Below are 18121 nucleotides of genomic sequence, written 5' to 3'. Positions count from 1 at the left end.
CCGATGCAGAGAGACGGGCGGGGAACAGGAACGCCGGAACAGAAGGCTGAGCAGGTAACAGGAACACCGGATGGTCGGGAACAGGAGGCCGAGCAGGGAACAGGAGTACTGGATAGTCAGGAACAGGAAGCCGAGCAGGGAACAGGAGTACCGGTTAGTCAGGAACAGGAGGCCGAGCAGGGATCAGGATCACAGGAAGGTCCGAAGCCAACAACGACGTTGCTCCCGCAACCTGGGGCCGGGATGAGTGGGCTTTTATCCTCTTCTAAGGTCAGGGGCGGTCCCGACCCCCAGGAGCCCCGCCTACTCTGGCCTTAAGGCGAGCACTCCTCCTGGGGGCAACCAGTTCCCTTCGCCTCTCTGCCCTAAGCCTCTGCAGATCAGGAGAGGCCGAAGGGTTACTGGGCCCTGGAGGAGGCTCACCTGTGGCCACTGAGTCTTCCAGCACCTCTGGGGCCAGAATGGCTTCACCTGGTGTCTGCTCTTGAGTTTCCTCAGCATCTAGGCCTTGCCCCAGTTCAGCCGGCCCTGGAGGCGGGGACTCCTGTGCCGGCTGGGATTCCTCCGGATCGCTCTCAGACTCGGAATCCCAGGCCATCACAAACCAACTGGTCCCTTCTTATCATATTCAGCAAAACCTCCAGGACCGATATAAAAAGCAATGGGGAGATTGGGCAACCTTGTCGTGTCCCTTTTTCTATCTTAACTTCCTTCCTCTTTTTTCCACATTGGTGTTCATATTTTTCTCAAAATAATCTCTCAAGGTTTTTTGGGCCTTCTTAAGCACTTATTCATCTCTGAATAAGGTGTCATTCATCCTCCATCTAAAGGAGCCAGTTGGTGTTAGTTTCATTTCCATCTTAACAGCATTATGGTCGGAGCAGGTTTTTGGGCAGATTTCCACTTTTCTTGTCTTTGGTGCCATTCCTCTAGTTACCCATATTTGGTCAATTCTTGTCCATGTCATATTGGCTTCAGAAAAGAAGGTTCCTTCTTTATCCATGGGGTTCTTTGTTCTCCAAATATCAACTAAGTCCAAGTTGTCTGTCATCTCATCTCATCCTTAGTGACTACCTGTCTTTGTGCCTTGTCCATATTTGTAGATACCACTCCATTCATGTCTCCCATCAAAATCACATTATAATCCAGATAGTCCATCAGGCAGGCCCTCTATATTCTCTACAGAGGGTATTTTGGGGGGGTTACTGCGCCCTGTAACACCCCCTTTTCCCTCCAAAAGCATGGAATTTCCCAGCTGGGAAAATTCCCACTTGCAGCAGGTTTGGGCTCGACAGGAAGTCCCCTCACAGAGTGTTTGTTGTGGGGGAGGAAGGGAAAGGAGATTGTGAGCCGCTTTGAGACTCCTTCAGGTAGTGATAAAGCGGGATATCAAATCCAAACTCTTCTTCTTCAAATCCTTTATCCTTGAAAACCCAGGTGGAGGGCAGGTTAGGGACCAATCATTTCTTTAGGTTAATTACCAATTTACCAATGGTTGTATGATGACACTATATCTCCTCGTTGTCAGGAGATGGCACAGCTGAACTCTGATTAGGTTCAGAGACCTTGAGATCAAAAAGGCTCTCCCTTCATTCCCAGGCCTTTCTTACACTACCAGGCTTCCAAGCTGTAAATTACTTGATAGCCTCCTGCACCTTTTTACAACCCAATCCACACTCAAACCCCCAGCTGTGCCAGGGTCTTCAAATCAGATAATATCTCATCCTGCCTAGAGTCAAGAAGTAATTGACTCACACTTCTAGCGGCAGAGAGTTTTTACGTTTAAAGAGACCAGACACCCATTCCCCAGAAAGCAACAGTTTTATCTCTCCCACAATGCCTCACTGCTGTGTGAACCAGCGTTTGACATACCAAGATTTCCCAACTCCACTACACTCCTAAAATACGGACCAAAGAGACTTGTTTGCATTTAGTCTCCCATAATGGGGTGGAAAAATCTGGTTCCTGATTCAAGTTTTCCCTCTTCTTTCTAGTATCAGAAGTCCATGACCAAAGAGCCATTCTCCGTCATTCTGGCTCAATTGCTGGGCCTTAACCTGGGGATGGAATATGACAATGGCAAAGAGTGCAAGTGCCCAGGAGGCTTTGTCTGCATAATGAACACGGAAGCAGTGTAAGTACGATGACTATTGCACTAAGCAGCTCATAGATGTTAGGACTGGACATACATAAGCCTTTGCTTGTACTTTTGATAATGGAAGGCAGCAGCAGAGCTCATCTCCTATCTCAGCACTGTACAGAGATTGGAGATAACAGAAATGGTGGCTACTCTTCTGCAGATTACCATCAAAGAACAGGCACAGGCTTATCTCCTGTGGTTTGTCGTCAACAACAACAACATTCATTTACTGCCCATTTGACAGGGTTGCCCCAGTCACTCTGGGTGGCTCCCAACAAAAAATAGTAAAAGCACAATTCAACATCACACATTAAAAACTTCTCCTCAACTTCTGGGACAAATTCAGAGGCCAGGAAAGCCTAATTTATGCCCGTGGGTCTGATGTTCCCCACTCCTGCCATAAGGGGTGAAGTTCTGCTATACCTGTGTATAAATAGGGCTTGTGCACTAGCAAACTTTGAAGAGCCAAAAATCTTCCACTGCTATTGATAGATTTGGTATCTGCTGTTATCATTTTGTACCAAATGTAACTGGAAAAAAACCAGTAAGTAGAAAGGGTAAACCTTGCTTAATACTGGAGACTTATGCTATTCCCCCCCTCAAGATAATTGGAGGTGGTTTTAAAGAGGGGTCATGCTGTGTGCACTCATTTCTCCTTTTGCCTCTTGACAGCAAGTTCTTTCAGGTCTTTTGCATTCTTTCAATAATTGCAAAACACCTACAACTTACATTTAAAACACATGGCTTCCCTCCAAGAATCCTGGAAACTATACTTTGTGGTTGTGAAGTGTAGCTCTGTGAGGGGTATACTACAGTTCCCAGATAATTGGGGGAAGTCATGTGCTTTAAATCTATGGTGTGGATGTTTACCAGCTGAAAGTAGGACAAAATAAATACTCATTTTTAATAATTGGCTCCTACCTTATAGTGCTTCAATATGATGCCTTGGAACCGTGTCTGCAACTGTGCAGACTGTAACAAAACTTCTTGAAAACTCCATAATTTTTTTTTTAAAAAAAAAAAGTTTGCTCAAGTCACCTTCCAGGTTTCAGAGACTGGCCTGGTCTCCTGCGGCACTTGGCAGCCCTCCATTCAGCATGCATAAGAACAAAGGAGCTCTTGTTTTTATTTTTTATAACAAAATATGTTGTGTGTGTATTTGTGCTTGCCATATAATAATAGCAGATTCATCTTACTATGTTTTAGACTTTCAAGTGGAATTAAAGCTTTTAGCAGCTGCAGCATTAAGGACTTCCAAAATTTCATTAAATTCAAGGGAGCCCACTGCCTCTCTAATCGACCTAATTTAAAATTGTTTTATAAGAAGCGAAGTGCCAGAAGCAAAGCGCTTTGTGGGAATGGTGTTCTGGAAGCTGGAGAGAAGTGTGACTGTGGCTCTGAAGAGGTCAGTACCTCCTGTTTTCCAAGTTTGTTCATTTGAATGTGTATTCTGCCCTATTCCAGGGGTTTGGGGTTGATTATTTAAATTAAACAGAGAAGCAGACATTTAGAATAACTCCCACCTACCTGTGCCTGCTTTCCACTTTTGCTCTGGGAAGCCTCCAGGGCTGCTGCAAACACCCCTTTTGGAAAACTGGCAGCTGCCTTAAACCGAGCTTACCTGGAGATGATGGGGATTGAACCTGGGACCTTCTGCATTCAAAACCGATGCTCTAGCACTAAGCTATGGCCCTTCTGGTTGTTTTTGCCTGCTCCTGATGTGTTTAAATTGGAAAAATACTTGTTGCATTCTCTTCTAGCACAACTTTGGAAATTTAAAAACAACATGGTTATCAAATGAGAAACTATGTAGCAGTTATTTGAAAAGCCAACCAAAGCCAACAGGAGACCATATATATGTGTGAAGACCAGTTTACTGTCAGGAATTTAAAACTAACCCTATATCCAAATAACAGTACAAAAAGCTCATCGGCTTAGAACCAGGTTAGCTTTGGGACCAATATATATCTGCCTAGGAATTAAGATGAAAGTCAGAGAATCACAGAATTGTAGGGTTGGAAGGGACCATGAGGGTCATCTAGTCCAACCCCCAGCAATGCAGGGATATTTTTGCCCAACATTGAAACCATGACCCTGAGATTAAGAGTCTCATGCTCTACCGAACGAGCTGTCAGATTCCTTGTTCTTGGTGCCATCTCAAGACAGTATATTTCTTGAGCAAGCACAAGAAACAGGTCCTCTCTGTAGCTCACTGTTTTTTTATCAATTGAAAACTGGCAGGCAGCAGTGGCTGGTTCAAAGGGCAAATGAGGCTTTGCTCTACCAACCTCAGTGCCCCCTCACCTGCCCACCTTTTAACTAGTCCATGGGATGACAGTCGGCTTCCTCTCACTCTCAATGTTGTCCCTTGGATAAATCAGCAAGGATGGGGATGGGGACAAAACCAGAATGAGTTGGTTCTGCCTGTTGTTGGCTCCCCTTTTAGCTGTATTACAGCTGTTATGGCAGGTACCCCATTCTCCCTTCCACTGGCTCAACAAATATTCTTTCAGTGGAGGGAAGAGCAAGGGGATGGGAAGTTGTGAGGGCCCGGGAAGGCCTCTGAGGGCTCCAGCCTGCCTTTGGGTTTCCAACTGCTTCAATGTGAAATTGAGAAGGTGCTCCCCAGATGACTTCCCCACCAACCACAGAACCGTATCCTTTGTTTTCATCACCAGACCAGAGGGTGGTCCTTACTCCTCCTTAGAGCCTGTACACATTGCTGGCACAGGCACATAATGGCTGCTGCAGGTGCAGGGGGGTCCACAGGAATGGACACAGCAGACTGGGACTGGGTTGAATAAGGTCACAACTTCACTGATCACAGGAAAGAGTAGGTTTGGCTAAGGCACTGGGCATGTATCCTGATCAGGCAGCCTGTCTGCTACCTGATATGGACCCAGTGGGTTCCATTCTGTGCTGGGGAGTTGCCCCCAATGTAGATTGGGTGTCTTGACTCCACACAGGCCACCATTTGTAGAGGTGTATTGGCCCATCGTTCCCCCTGTGGGCTCCCAGACAGAGTTACCTTTCCTGGACACCTCTAACGGTGTACCCCTGTGACTAAGGATCCAGTCCAATGCCTCATCTACCCAAGTTGCGACGGTTGCTATGAGGTAGATGAAAACCTGCAAAGCGGCCAGTTTGCTTGCAGGAGAAAATTCCTCTCTGGCCACAAATACGACAGCCGAGTAAATCACAGCAAGGTTCATATGCCACTTGCCCACTTTCCCATTGAGCAGTCCCTAACTGGGTGGGTGGAAAATCCAGTGACAATAAGGCAAGAGGGTGACCTGCACCTGGCTGCTCTCTTAAATAGGCCAGGGATGGGCTGGATGCAGCCTTCCAAACCCTGCCATTGATTTGGCCCTACCTACAGGCACTGCCTGCCCATACCTGCAAGGCTGTTGCAGATGGAGGTGGGGTGATGCCAGGTAACCACTCCTTCCCCCAGCTGCAGCAGAAAATGGTGGCATCCCTGGACCCACCACGGCCACACCATCCAGCAGACTTTGCCCATCCAGAGCCCCAGGTGAGCGGTTTCTCTCTTCTGCATCAAGGGGTAGTCAGTGACAGATCACATGCCCCATATGCAGAAGAACTTGGAATTGATTCTGAATATTCCCATCTATAGAATTCCAGGCAGCAGGGCCGGAAAGACCCCATGCTAAAGACGCTCCAAAGGACCCCCAGAAGAGGGAGCTAAACATTACCATGTGCCCCATTTTCCCACAATGACTGAAAAGTGGGCAAAAAAATGCCGTCCCGAAGCATTCTATCTCCCTATAGGAAGAAAGATACATTGAACCTTTATCCCCCCCCCCTCTGTTGAGTATAAAAGCAAATAAGGGGGTGATGATCTACATACAAACTACAGGAAGGGAATGATTAAACAGCACCCCTCCTCCCCCAGGCTGCTCATAATACTCTTGATAGTGGCAGCTTGGTTGCTGGTGGGGTGGGGTGGGGGTGACAGAATCTCATAACTGATATCTCAACAAGCCTTCTAAATGGATATCTTTATCCCAGCTGATGTCTATATTGAATCTGAACTGATTTAATGTTATGTGCTGGTGTTGTTTTAGACTGTTATTTTTATTTAAATACCTGTATATACTAAGATTTTTGTTATATATAATAGTTGTAACTGATATATATTTGTAAATACCTCTGGGAAGTGGTTCATATATTAAAAATAGTATTATAATCAGGTTTATTTGAGTAAAATTTGAAGTCAACCTTTCCCTCTTGTCCTTTCCTGTATTTTGAAATTCCTCTGTGTAAAAAAGCATGATGTAGCAGAAAAGATTTGAGAAGATTCCATGTATAAACCTTTACATTTATTTATTTAATAAAATTCATACACTGCTTGATTGTAAAACAAACCTCAAAGCTTACAAAAAAAGATAAAACAATAGAGTGCCCTGTTGGCCTTAAGCTTTGGAGTTTCAGCTTTCACTTTCATTTTTTTCATTGTCTAAACTCTTTACTGACCCCAAACAAAAAGCTGTATGATTTTTGTTTTCAGGAATGTAAGTACAGTAAATGTTGTACTAGCTCATGTACGTTTCTCCGTGGAGCAGTGTGCAGCAACGAATTGTGCTGTGAAAACTGTCAGGTAAGATGCTAAAGTACTCTCTTCACTGCCTTGGCCACACATTCACCTCAGTTTGTTTGAATTGACATTACCACTTCCTCTGAATTTTATCTCCGTAACCTCTGTGTTGCAGCCAATGCTCATCCTACACAAAGCTGACCCATCAAAGTTAATGGACATGGCTAGCTTAGTTTCATTAATTTCAATGTGTCTACTGTGAGTAGAACTTAGTTAGTTACAACCATTTGCAGCCTGATGTAAGATGCTAATTAACTTTGAACTGCAATTAGATCAAGGAAGAATTTCCTTTAAAGATGGAATGCCACTTTTGAGGATTTCCATATCAGCATTAAATGCTGACGTTGTTCAAGGGTAGGGAAAGAATCTCGGGATCTCAGCAGCAATGTAAGCACTGACACAGGTGAGTGTGAAGGTTTACCAGAGTTCTGCAGACCATGTAGGAGAAATCCAAATCACAAAAAGGAGATGGTTTTATTGATTGCAAAGCAATGCACATGGCCACCAGGCTACTATATAGCAATTCATAACAAATGCCCCAAAGGCTGCAGCCACAACAGGGAATGCAGTTACTGATCAAAGATGGCTCACTGCACTCAAATTATACCTTCAGCGGCAACTCATCTAGCCTTCAGGCAGAAGAGACTCTCTGCTCAGCCCAAGGCAGGGCTTCACTAATCTCTAGGGAAGAGATAAATAAATATATATATATAATAAAATGATACTATTACTACTACTAATGGTTCAGGAAGCTAGCCCCACAATCTGTTTCCCAGGGGATTCTTCATCAAAGCCTTGTTTCTCCCATTGCTCTGTCCCAGCTCCTGCCAACCTCACAGTTTGAAAGCACACCAGTGCAAGTAGATAAATAGGTACTGCTGCAGCGGGAAGGTAAACGGCGTTTCTGTGCACTCTGGCACTTGTCACTTCATTTCTTTGACCTTGCAGGTAGTGGGCAACTCCCCAAACTCATGTCAATAATTAACATAGATATCAATTTTCTGAGAACAAATGACCTAGTTTTTACAGCAATCCCCAACAGCATTGTCAACCACTCTGTGCTTGTGTTTAAAGTAAGGGTGGAATATGAGGAACTAAATATGTAAAACATGCACATAAATACTCATATTGAGGCAATAAACAGCCTCCAGGAAGACCATGCTAGCATGCCATCTGCACATTTTTCTGTACAATGAGTGGAAAAAAGACGTCAGACACCATAGGTAGGCAGCCACTTTTTCCCATATGGTTCCCACATGTTGTGTTTGGCTACGGAGCTGCTCTAAGCGGCCTACAACCTCTTAAGAGTTAAAGAAAGAGACAGGCCTTAGACTATCTTGTAAGGACTGTGTGGGCATGTGCCCTGTTCAGTCCTGTGTTTATGTGGCTTAAACAACTTTAGGACCTGTGCATAAATCTGAGGATAATGAAATGGGAAGGTTAACTGCAAATTGTGGAGTCAACAGGAATCCTCCTCAACCCTAGCTGTAGTCCTCCGTGAAAAAAGCTATCGATACTTTCCTTCTTCCTTTTCCTTTTCACCTAGTTTAAGCCAAGAAACACAATCTGTAGAGCAGCTGTAGATAGTGTCTGCGATTTCCCTGAGTACTGCAATGGCAGTTCGGCGTCCTGCCCAAGCAATGTTTATGCCCAGAATGGCTATAGCTGTGCTTCTAATGCTGGCTACTGTTATGGTGGATCCTGTCAGGCAGCTGATCTACAGTGTCAGGATCTTTTTGGTGAAAGTAAGTGAGACAACTTGCTTTTTGGCTTCTTTTAAAAACAAAATGAAATATTTACTCTTAAAAAGAACAACCAAGGAAGCAAGCAGCTTCCTTCTGTAACCAAATTGTGTGTGCATGCCCACTCATACCTATACCATGAGCTTTCCTCAGCTTTTATACCAGTTTGCCCGTTGAATGAGTCCTGGGTTTCTCTTGAACTCTTTGAGCAGAATTCAGCGTCACACTGCTGTACAGTCATATTTCGGGATAAATATGCTTCAGGATAAGTATTTTTGGGTTGCGCTCCACGGTGACCCGGAAGTAACAGAGTGCGTTTACTTCCTGGTTTCGCCGCTCACGCATGCGGAGATGGTCAAAATGACATCACGTGCATGCACGGAAGCAGCAAAACGCGACCCGTGCACACAAGAGACGCGCAGTCGCATCTTACGTTCTATTCAGGATGCGAACGGGGCTCTGGAACAGATCCCATTCGCATCCCGAGGTACCACTGTATTTAGATTGTTCCATAACAATGCAAGCATTTCTGCTTGGCAGATGAAACCTTCTCCCCCCTCCTCCCCCCACATCCTGTTTGGGGGGCTCTCCTGACACATATGCCCTTTCGCCTGAGCTGGCTGGAGGGGGAAGCCCATAGTGTCAGTTGTTCTGCCTTCCACATTTGCACCTAGTCCCAATGTGGCTGGTTTCCAAGGCATGCTTCTTCTTCCTTAGTGCAGAAAATGGCTACCAGAATTCTGACTGGTATGACCAGGTTTATGCATTTTATGCCAACTTTAAAATCACCCTACTAGCTACCTAACTGCACTTAGGCACAAGCCAAACTGCTGTTAGTTACCATGGCAACCTGTTCAGTTATGTTGTTTTGGTGAAGCCCTTCATCAAATGCCTTTATGGGGGATCCTGCTGAATCAGACCGAAGGCCTATCTAGTCAGGATTCTGTTCTCACCGTAGCCAACAAGATGCCTATAGGAAGCCTACAAGTAGAAGTTATACTGTATATAGAGCCATCATAGCTAGTAGCTATCTATAGACTTACCATTCATAATTTTGCAAATCCCCTTTTAAATCCATCTCAATTGGTGGCCTTCACTACATCTTGCAGCGATCTCCATTGTTTAACTATGTGCTGCATGAAGAAGATATCTTAAATAACTAAATAATTCTGCTTCAGTGAAAACAACAGTCTTGCAGCACCTTCAGGGCTAACATTCATTATTTGCAGAGGCAAATCCAATTTATGCATCAGACTGATTTGTTTGTACACATATGAAAGTATCTGTTAAGAGCATTGCTAAAAGAAAACTATTAAATGTTTCATTTTAGTTATTCTAATCAAAATCCTTTTAATATTTATAGAGTCAAAAAGTGCTCCTCAAGCATGTTATGAAGAAATTAATGGTCAGACAGATAGATTTGGACACTGTGGGATTGACATACGAAAGGGATTTAAGACTTGTTCTTTTCGGTATGTGATTAGGAAACAGAAGAAACTGAAATAGTTTTTTCAGGGGGAGAAGTGTGGCAGGATGTTTGTGGGTTTGCGGCTTGGGCATCTTCTATTGTATGGTGCATGTTTTTACTGTTGTAAAGCCAGGTGGCGTGGGCTGTCATGATCCACAGGGACTAGGACACCCAGTTGGAGGCTCCTGTGTCACTAGCTGAGGGACGGCACTGGGTTTCTGACACTGACCCTTGATGCTGGTGGTCAGTCCCACTAAACTGTGGTTGACAGTCAGGTGTCTGCTGAACCACATCCCACAGCATCAAGGCCCATGGTGCTGGAGCCAGGATTGTCATGGGCATCTCTTCCCCCAAGACCAAGGAACACAGTGTCTCCCACACTGTCAGTCCAACGGTGCAAGAAGCACACCAAATGGAAGGTCATGGAACACTGAAGAAGTGCCTATTTTCAGGCCCTTTAGGAGATTCTAGTTCCCCAAAGGGAGCAGAGCCTCGAGACAGAGGTTTACAAGCCCTCAGTTCACTTCCAAGCAGGGGCGGATCTTGGTAATATGGTGCCCTGTGTGAGGCCCAAATTTGACGTGTTCCCCACTCCAGCCAAAGCTGCCCTCCAAAACCCGGGGAAGGGAGGCACCAAACTTTGGGAAGGAAGCACAAGTCTCCCTCCCACCTCCTTCCTAAAGCTGGACAAGTGCTAACTAGGCTTTGGGAAGAAAGCAGGAGGACTCTAGGGTCCTATCAGAGCCCTCACGCCTCCTTCCCAAAGCCCAGTGCTTACAAAGCTTTGGGAAGGAGGTGAGAAGGTGCACCCTTGACTTCTGTGCCCTGGGCAGGGGAACCAATCACGCTGCCCTAAATCTACCACTTTTCAAAGTCTTCTTGGAGCAAGTTGCACACCAGGCTCTGTCTCTGGTGCTGTAACAAGGGACGCGGGTGGCGCTGTGGTCTAAACCACTGAGCCTCTTGGGTCTGCCGATCAGAAGGTTGGCGATTTGAATCCACGTGATGGGGTGAGCTCCTATTGCTCTGTCCTAGCTCCTGCCAACGTAGCAGTTCAAAAGCATACCAGTGCGAGTAGATAAATATGTACAGCTGTGGCGGGAAGGTAAATGGTGTTTCTGTGCACTCTGGCACCTGTCACGGTGTCCCATTGTGCAAGAAGCTGTTTAGTCATGCTGACCACATGACCCAGAAAGCTGTCTGTGGACAAACGCCAACTTTCTCTGCCTGAAGCAAGATGAGCTCTGCCTTTGGATGGACTTAACCATCCAGGGGTCCGTAACGTTTTACCTTTACCTGCTGTAACAACCAGCCTGTAGGAGGAGAACAGGACATTGAGGTACAAAACATTATCCTTGCATCTCTAGATTTGCAAGGGTGGAAAGGGAACTACCAAAAAAGATGAAAAAGATAAGTTGATGCTAAATCAGGTCCCTTACAATTACAGTCCGTCTTGTCATGTTGCCTGCTGGGCCTGTCTCCTCTCAGCCTCCCAGCAGCAGTCACCCAACAGAACTCACCACTTTCTCCTCCCACCAAGCACCTAGTAATCTGCTCTGTGTTCTTCCCCAGCCCTCTGAAGATTTTTGGGGTGTGTGGGTGGGGGAAGTTCTACTGTGCAAGCTTAAACCCTTGTGATATTTGGATGTGCAAGTTGAATACTGCCCATAATAAATAAGAACACAAGGCTCTCTTATGCCTGCTGTGTCAGACAGGAGGTCCATCTAGTCCAGCATTCTGTTTCATACCGAGAGCCCACAAGCAGAGCACCAAGGGAATAGCCCAAGCCTGTGGTTTGTCTCCTGCATATGGTACTGAGGGCTTTTCTGCCTTGGAACGTGGAAATGTCAATAGACTGGAATAAACCCCACCCACCGCTCATTTGCCAGACCTGGCTAGCTAAAGGCCTACATCACCTAACCCAGTTTCACAAAAATGACAACCCCATATCAGCCCAAAAAATACAAGACAAACTAAGGGACACTGACCTACCACCAACTACACCCCTTCTTAAACAACACAGCACCAAAAGCAGCAGCCATCAGGGCACTGACTAACATTGAAAAACTCCTAACAACAGAGAGACACAGCAAAGGAGTGGTATCTACAAATATTTTATTAATAATAATAATAATAATAATAATAATAATAATAATAATAATTTATTATTTGTACCCCGCCCATCTGGCTGGGTTTCCCCAGCCACTCTGGGCGGCTTCCATAGAAACCAAAAATACACTAAAATATCACACATTAAAAACTTCCCTGAACAGGGCTGCCTTAAGATGTCTTCTGAATGTCAGGTAGTTGTTTATCGCTTTGACATCTGATGGGAGGGCGTTCCACAGGGCGGGCGCCACCACCGAGAAGGCCCTCTGCCTGGTTCCCTGTAGCTTTGCTTCTCGCAATGAGGGAACCGCCAGAAGGCCCTCGGTGCTGGACCTCAGCGTCCAGGCAGAACGATGGGGGTGGAGACGCTCCTTCAGGTATACTGGGCCGAGGCCATTTAGGGCTTTAAAGGTCAACACCAGCACTTTGAATTGTGCTTGGAAACGTACTGGGAGCCAATGTAGGTCTTTATATAAAACTCTACACTACAAACAGTACAAACCCCTCACCACAATTAAAGACTAATAGGAGCATGACATAGAATATGAAATAAACTTCATCCAATGGTCAAAAATGTGGTGAAATCCATCATTTAAATCCATCTCAGCCAAAAGAAGAGAACTCATTCTGAAACTTATCTATAGATGGAAGCTGGCACTTCCTCATCTAAATGCTGGAGAGGCTGCACTTCCATGGCCACGTACCTCCACATGTGGTGGGAATGCCCCCAAATTTAATCCTTTTGTATATCAGTGCTGCAGGAAATCTGCATAATAACAAAACAAGTAATAGAAGCAACTCCAGAATTAGTCCTATTAAATATCTTCCAAGGAACAACTCACATGACAAGTCACACTCTCAGCAACTAAAAACACCATGACTAGACACTGAAATGACCTATCAGGAGTGAATATAGACCACGAGTACCAAAAGGTATAGAAAACTGCCCTATTAGAAAAGTTAACCAACAAACTTAAAGTAGCACGGGTGTGGCTCCCCTTTATCATATATACAGCACAACAAGACAATGATCTATTCTCTTCCCCACCCCAACAGCATAAGAATCAATATGGGTAATCTGACCCAACAACCCCATACCCACATACATACAAACAACCAAACAAACCACACTGCAACTAACTGAACACAATCAACCGAGCGTTGGACACTCAAATCTCTCGCAATGCCATCATAAATGAATAAATATATAGAGGACCTACCCACATGATGCTGACATAAAAACCCTGCACAAACTACACAACAGAACAAAATATCAATATCCCCTCCTCTCTCTCCCCTTCCCTCTCTCCTGTCCCCCAATCGCATATGGGTCTAGTACTAAATGTTAATGAACTGTGAAAAAAACTATGAATTGAAAGTAGAGACACTATATGTACTTTTTTGTCTATTTGTTTGCTACACAATAAAATCTTTAATAAAAACTAATTTGAAAAAATAAATGACACAACACAAAAGAAAAATGGATTGAGAGGAAGGATTAATTAATTAATTGTAGCTTGCTTTTCACCAAAATGATTATAAGGTAGTTCACATAAGAAAATCAATAGAGAAAAACCATACTACAACAACAAATTAACATATACCAAAATAAATCCGTTGGGCACAAACTGTTGGGCAGTAATCTTTGATGCCAGATGTTTCAAAGGTTGAGGAATGGCAGCCCCTCCCACATGTCATCTGTGTAATGAAAAGCATGCATTTTTAGGTAACATGTTCAAAAATATACTTCAGTTGTTAAATCTGATATTTTGGAGGTAAAAAAACATTTCCAATACATAATCCCCAACTCTTTGCAAATGTGTGATCCTGTTCTTTTCTCCAAATGCCTTTGATAGGGATATCAAATGTGGAAAGTTAATTTGCGTCTATCCAACCAGAAAGCCTTATGTTGACATGAACATTCCAATTCTGTACACTCCTTTTCAAGATACCCTTTGTATATCTCTGGACCTTCAACAACCAGAGGGCTTTCCGGACCCAATGCTGGTGAAAGATGGTACAAAATGTGGAACTAAAAAGGTAAGTGATACAATCTGACACAGCATGACTATTACTGTTACTTAAATGTTGTCACCAGTGCGTATGGTGTCCTAGAGAGCAGCATAAAGAAGAAAGAAAGAAAGAAAGAAAGAAAGAAAGAAAGAAAGAAAGAAAGAAGATTCCACCTAAACATTAGGAAGAACTTCCTGACAGTAAGAGCTGTTCGACAGTGGAATTTGCTGCCAAGGAGTGTGGTGGAGTCTCCTACTTTGGAGGTCTTTAAGCAGAGGCTTGACAACCATATGTCAGGAGTGCTCTGATGGTGTTTCCTGCTTGGCAGGGGGTTGGACTCGATGGCCCTTGTGGTCTATTCCAACTCTATGATTCTATGATTCTATAAGCAAAAGGAAGACCACTGGTCTCATGCTTGAAGAACTTAAAATCTAAATTTCAGCTATGAGGAGACAGGTATGATGGGCTAGGAGCGATGGGAGAAGCAGAGATGGAAATCAGCAAATGCAATTAGATGTTGTTTGTTCATAAGTGCCGAAAGCAGGGGGGGGGGGACTCAGGGCTCCTCAGGCTATGCCCCCTCCACAGATCTAACCTCTCGCTGGCCTTGCCCTGTGCCCTCCTGGACTGCTCTTGCTTGGCTGCAACATGTCCCTGAGCAGTTCTGACACCTCTTGCTTGCCTGAGTGGAAGAGGGAGAGAGGGGTGCGCATGTCAACCCACACAGCATGGCCACAGACTTGCATGGCCAGCTTCTGTCATCTCTCTTGCTCCATCCACTTTAGCCCTTGGAAGACTGGCCAGGGGGGAACATGGTGTTTGACCTGAAAAGGGTTCTTTGTCCCTGGCCTAAAGTTCCCTTCAGGTATTTACATGTTTAGGCTTCCTTTCAGTTGGGGATGATGCAGGGCTAGCTGCAGGTTTCTGGTGGCTCTCCATATGCCCATTTGGAGTACCCCTACTGCCATGGTGTTCTTCCTCCAGTTCTTCCTCTTCCTTTTCCTCTTGCACCAGGCTGAGGCCAAGCAAGAGTTGCTACTACTGCTGATTGAAAAAGGGGAAGCAAGTGAGAAAATAGCTGCTTGTAGCAGCAGCCAGAGATGTGACCACTATCCCCCCCCAAGCTTGTACTGCCCCTAGGAGCCACTTGCCACTCACTCCTGAATCGGCCTGCTGGCTTCATTAGCTGCCCTCTGACTTTCATAGGAGGTGGAGGAGACAGGAAGAGGAAAAGGTTTTTAAGACATTGGTGCTTGACAAGAGGATGGGATGAAAGCTGGGCATTGTGCTTCATCTTGTTTCCCACCCCACAACCTCCCATTATAATGCGGTTTTCCTGTAAAAAGGGTAGATCTGGATTAATGGAGGAGGGGAAAATACAGACTAGCACTTGGATGCAGATGATGTTGTACATACACTGGAAAAATCTTGCATTCAGATCTCACAATAAACACCTGTCTGGAAGCACTCATAGATGGGGTCTGGTGGACGCAAAAGTTCTGTTGCAGGGCAGCAACTCTTCTGAAAACTGAAAAATGCTATTGCTTTTTTAAAAGGTTTGTATCAAACAAGTATGTGAAAAGTATGGCGTCCTGAAATATGATTGTGATCCTACAAAAAAGTGCTTTGGGCATGGAGTAAGTAAAATGAATGTTATATTTTCCGTGTTAGTGTGTCAGCTATAAAAAGGAGACAGTGGTGTTTTCCCTCAGAAACTATTTGGTATTTTCTTGAGTGCCTGAAGCGTTCCCCTGTTGATGGCCTCTCAGCTGATTCCCTTTGGACCCAGCCATTATGGGCAATTATCATCAAATCTTCAATTCTTAGGCAAAGTAATTGAGCAGGTGGTTGCTAAACAGCTCCAGGCATGTCTAGAGGATGTGGAAAATTTGGATCCCTTCCATTTAAATTGGAACTAGTGAATGTCTGGTGTGAGTGTCTGGAAGCAGTTGGAGGATGGATGGCAGCTAACAGGTTGAGGTTGAACCTCAACAAAACAGAAGTACTGTTTCTGGGGGACAGTGGGCAGGACTTCCTAGTCCTGAATGGGGTAATTGTGCCCTTGAAGGACCAGGCACGCAGCCTGGGAGTCATTTTGGACTCACAGCTGTCCATGGAGGCACAGGTTAATTCTATTTTCAGGGCAGATGTCTACCTGCTCCATCTGGTACGCTGGCTGAGACCCTACCTGCCTGCGGACTGTCTCACTACAGCGGTACATACCATGGTTATCTCTTGCTTGGACTATTGCAGCATACTCTACGTGGGGCTACCTTTGAAGGTCCAGCTCCAAGGGCCTTCTGGCAGTTCCCTCCCAGCGAGAAGTGAGGTTACAGGGAACTAAGCAGAGGGCCTTCTCAGTAGTGGTGCCCTCTCTGTGAACACCCTCCCATCAGATGTCAAGGGGATATTCTATTCAACCTTTAGAAGACATCTGAAGGCAACCCTGTATAGGAAATTTTTAAATGTTTAATGTTTTATTATGTTTTTATATATGCTGGAAGCAACCCAGAGTGGCTGGGGCAAACTAGTCAGATGGGTGGGGTACAAATAATGAAATAATAATAATAATAATAATAATAATAATAATAATAATAATAATAATAATAATAATAACAACAACAACAACAACTACTACTACTACTACTACTACTTTATCCTTAATTTTATTTTAGACTAGAACTGAGGCCCTACTCAGGAAGTAATAAGAATAATAATGTTTTCTTAAAGCATATTTTTCTTTTTAAGATAAAGCACGTAAGCAAGGAGTAAATGTTTGCTATTCCTCCCCCACCTTCAGATTTGCAACAACAAAAGAAACTGCCACTGTGATCCAGGATGGGCACCTCCAAATTGCAAGGAAAAAGGAGGCCCCCTAGGAGGAAGCATTGACAGTGGGCTTCGCATGTTGGCTTCTGGTCAGTAAAAGCAGGACCTTCCATCCTGACAAATAGCTCTGCTGCAGTAGTTTCCAAACTGTTTAGAATTAGGACCCACCTTTCACCTCAACCTGAAACCATGGGACTGGGTTTGATTTATGTTTCAACCCATTCATTCCCCTCTTTATTCTTCCCTTGAATTTTCTGTCTTTCTCAACGCAGAAAGAACAAGTTAAGAAGTGACAGCACATTAGCTTAATAATCATTCCTTCTTCCAAAGGAACTTTAAGATTGTAGGCTGTGTGTTTATGAGAGTGAGTGTGAGTGAAATGTTTCAGAATTCTTAGTACCTAAACTAAACTGCAATTCCCAGGAAATGGGGGAAGGGTGGCAGTGAAGCTAGTATAAAATTTTCAGTATAGATTTAACCCCTCTCTCCATCCCTGTTTTCTAGTTCTCTTTCAAAGAGCAAAAGTGAAAAGCAAATGTTTTAGTACTACTGCCCCTCCCTAAACCAGGCTGTGATGGACTTGTGCATTCTGATGTGCCAGCTGAATCCCAGTGGACTAGTACAAAGTCAGTGTGGGTTTACAATTAATTGGGTCAGAACAATACTTATTGGTGCCAGAATGAAAAATCCAAACAATACCTTCTTCTGCTTGTAATAACCCTGAAGCACAGGAGACACTCTACCAGGAGACACTCTTGCCCAAACTCCAGTGAAAGGAACAGGAGCTGCACATGAGGATAGCACTTAGACACAGAAGAGAGAGAGAGAGCACTGCAGAGAAAGAAGCTAACACATTCCTAGTGCTACCCAGTTACTGCTTTTCTGCTGTAAGTTGCAAGCAGAACTGCAACTGATTTCCTACATCATTAGTAGTAGGGCATTTTTCTATGTGTATAACCTGCTATGTTCCTCAGACACCTGTGGATTTGACATAACTTCTGTCTGCAGCTCAGTACACATTCACTATGACCTTTGTGAAGGATGCCATTTTATAACCCCAATTTATATATTTTTAAATGGTCTTTTAATTTAACACTTTTCCACCTCTCTATTTTTTTAAATGAAAGAGAGGAATGGTGCTATAAAACTGTGTTACTACAATATTACATTTTTATACCACAATAATGCTAATTTAAAAATAAAAA

General features: G+C 44.3%; 1 protein-coding gene across 9 annotated transcripts in view; it reads left to right on the top strand.

The window, feature by feature from the left end:
- The window catches only part of LOC308573980 (disintegrin and metalloproteinase domain-containing protein 2-like), a 122132-nt gene that overhangs the window by 91540 nt on the left and 12471 nt on the right, over positions 1-18121 (top strand). For 7 of the 9 annotated variants that reach the window (XM_081171415.1, XM_081171414.1, XM_081171409.1 and 4 more), the window contains 8 exons: positions 1995-2134; positions 3347-3545; positions 6669-6758; positions 8302-8500; positions 9861-9969; positions 13931-14114; positions 15644-15724; positions 16888-17005. In XM_081171415.1, coding sequence (XP_081027541.1) covers positions 1995-2134; positions 3347-3545; positions 6669-6758; positions 8302-8500; positions 9861-9969; positions 13931-14114; positions 15644-15724; positions 16888-17005 — 1120 coding nt within the window. The remainder of the gene's footprint in view (positions 1-1994; positions 2135-3346; positions 3546-6668; positions 6759-8301; positions 8501-9860; positions 9970-13930; positions 14115-15643; positions 15725-16887; positions 17006-18121) is intronic. The other 2 variants (XM_081171411.1, XM_081171417.1) reach the window with 2 other exon arrangements.

Source organism: Podarcis bocagei (genome assembly GCF_964188305.1).
Source record: "Podarcis bocagei genome assembly, chromosome: 15".
Taxonomy (NCBI): Eukaryota; Metazoa; Chordata; class Lepidosauria; order Squamata; family Lacertidae; genus Podarcis; species Podarcis bocagei.
This window is presented reverse-complemented; position numbering and strand designations above follow the sequence as displayed.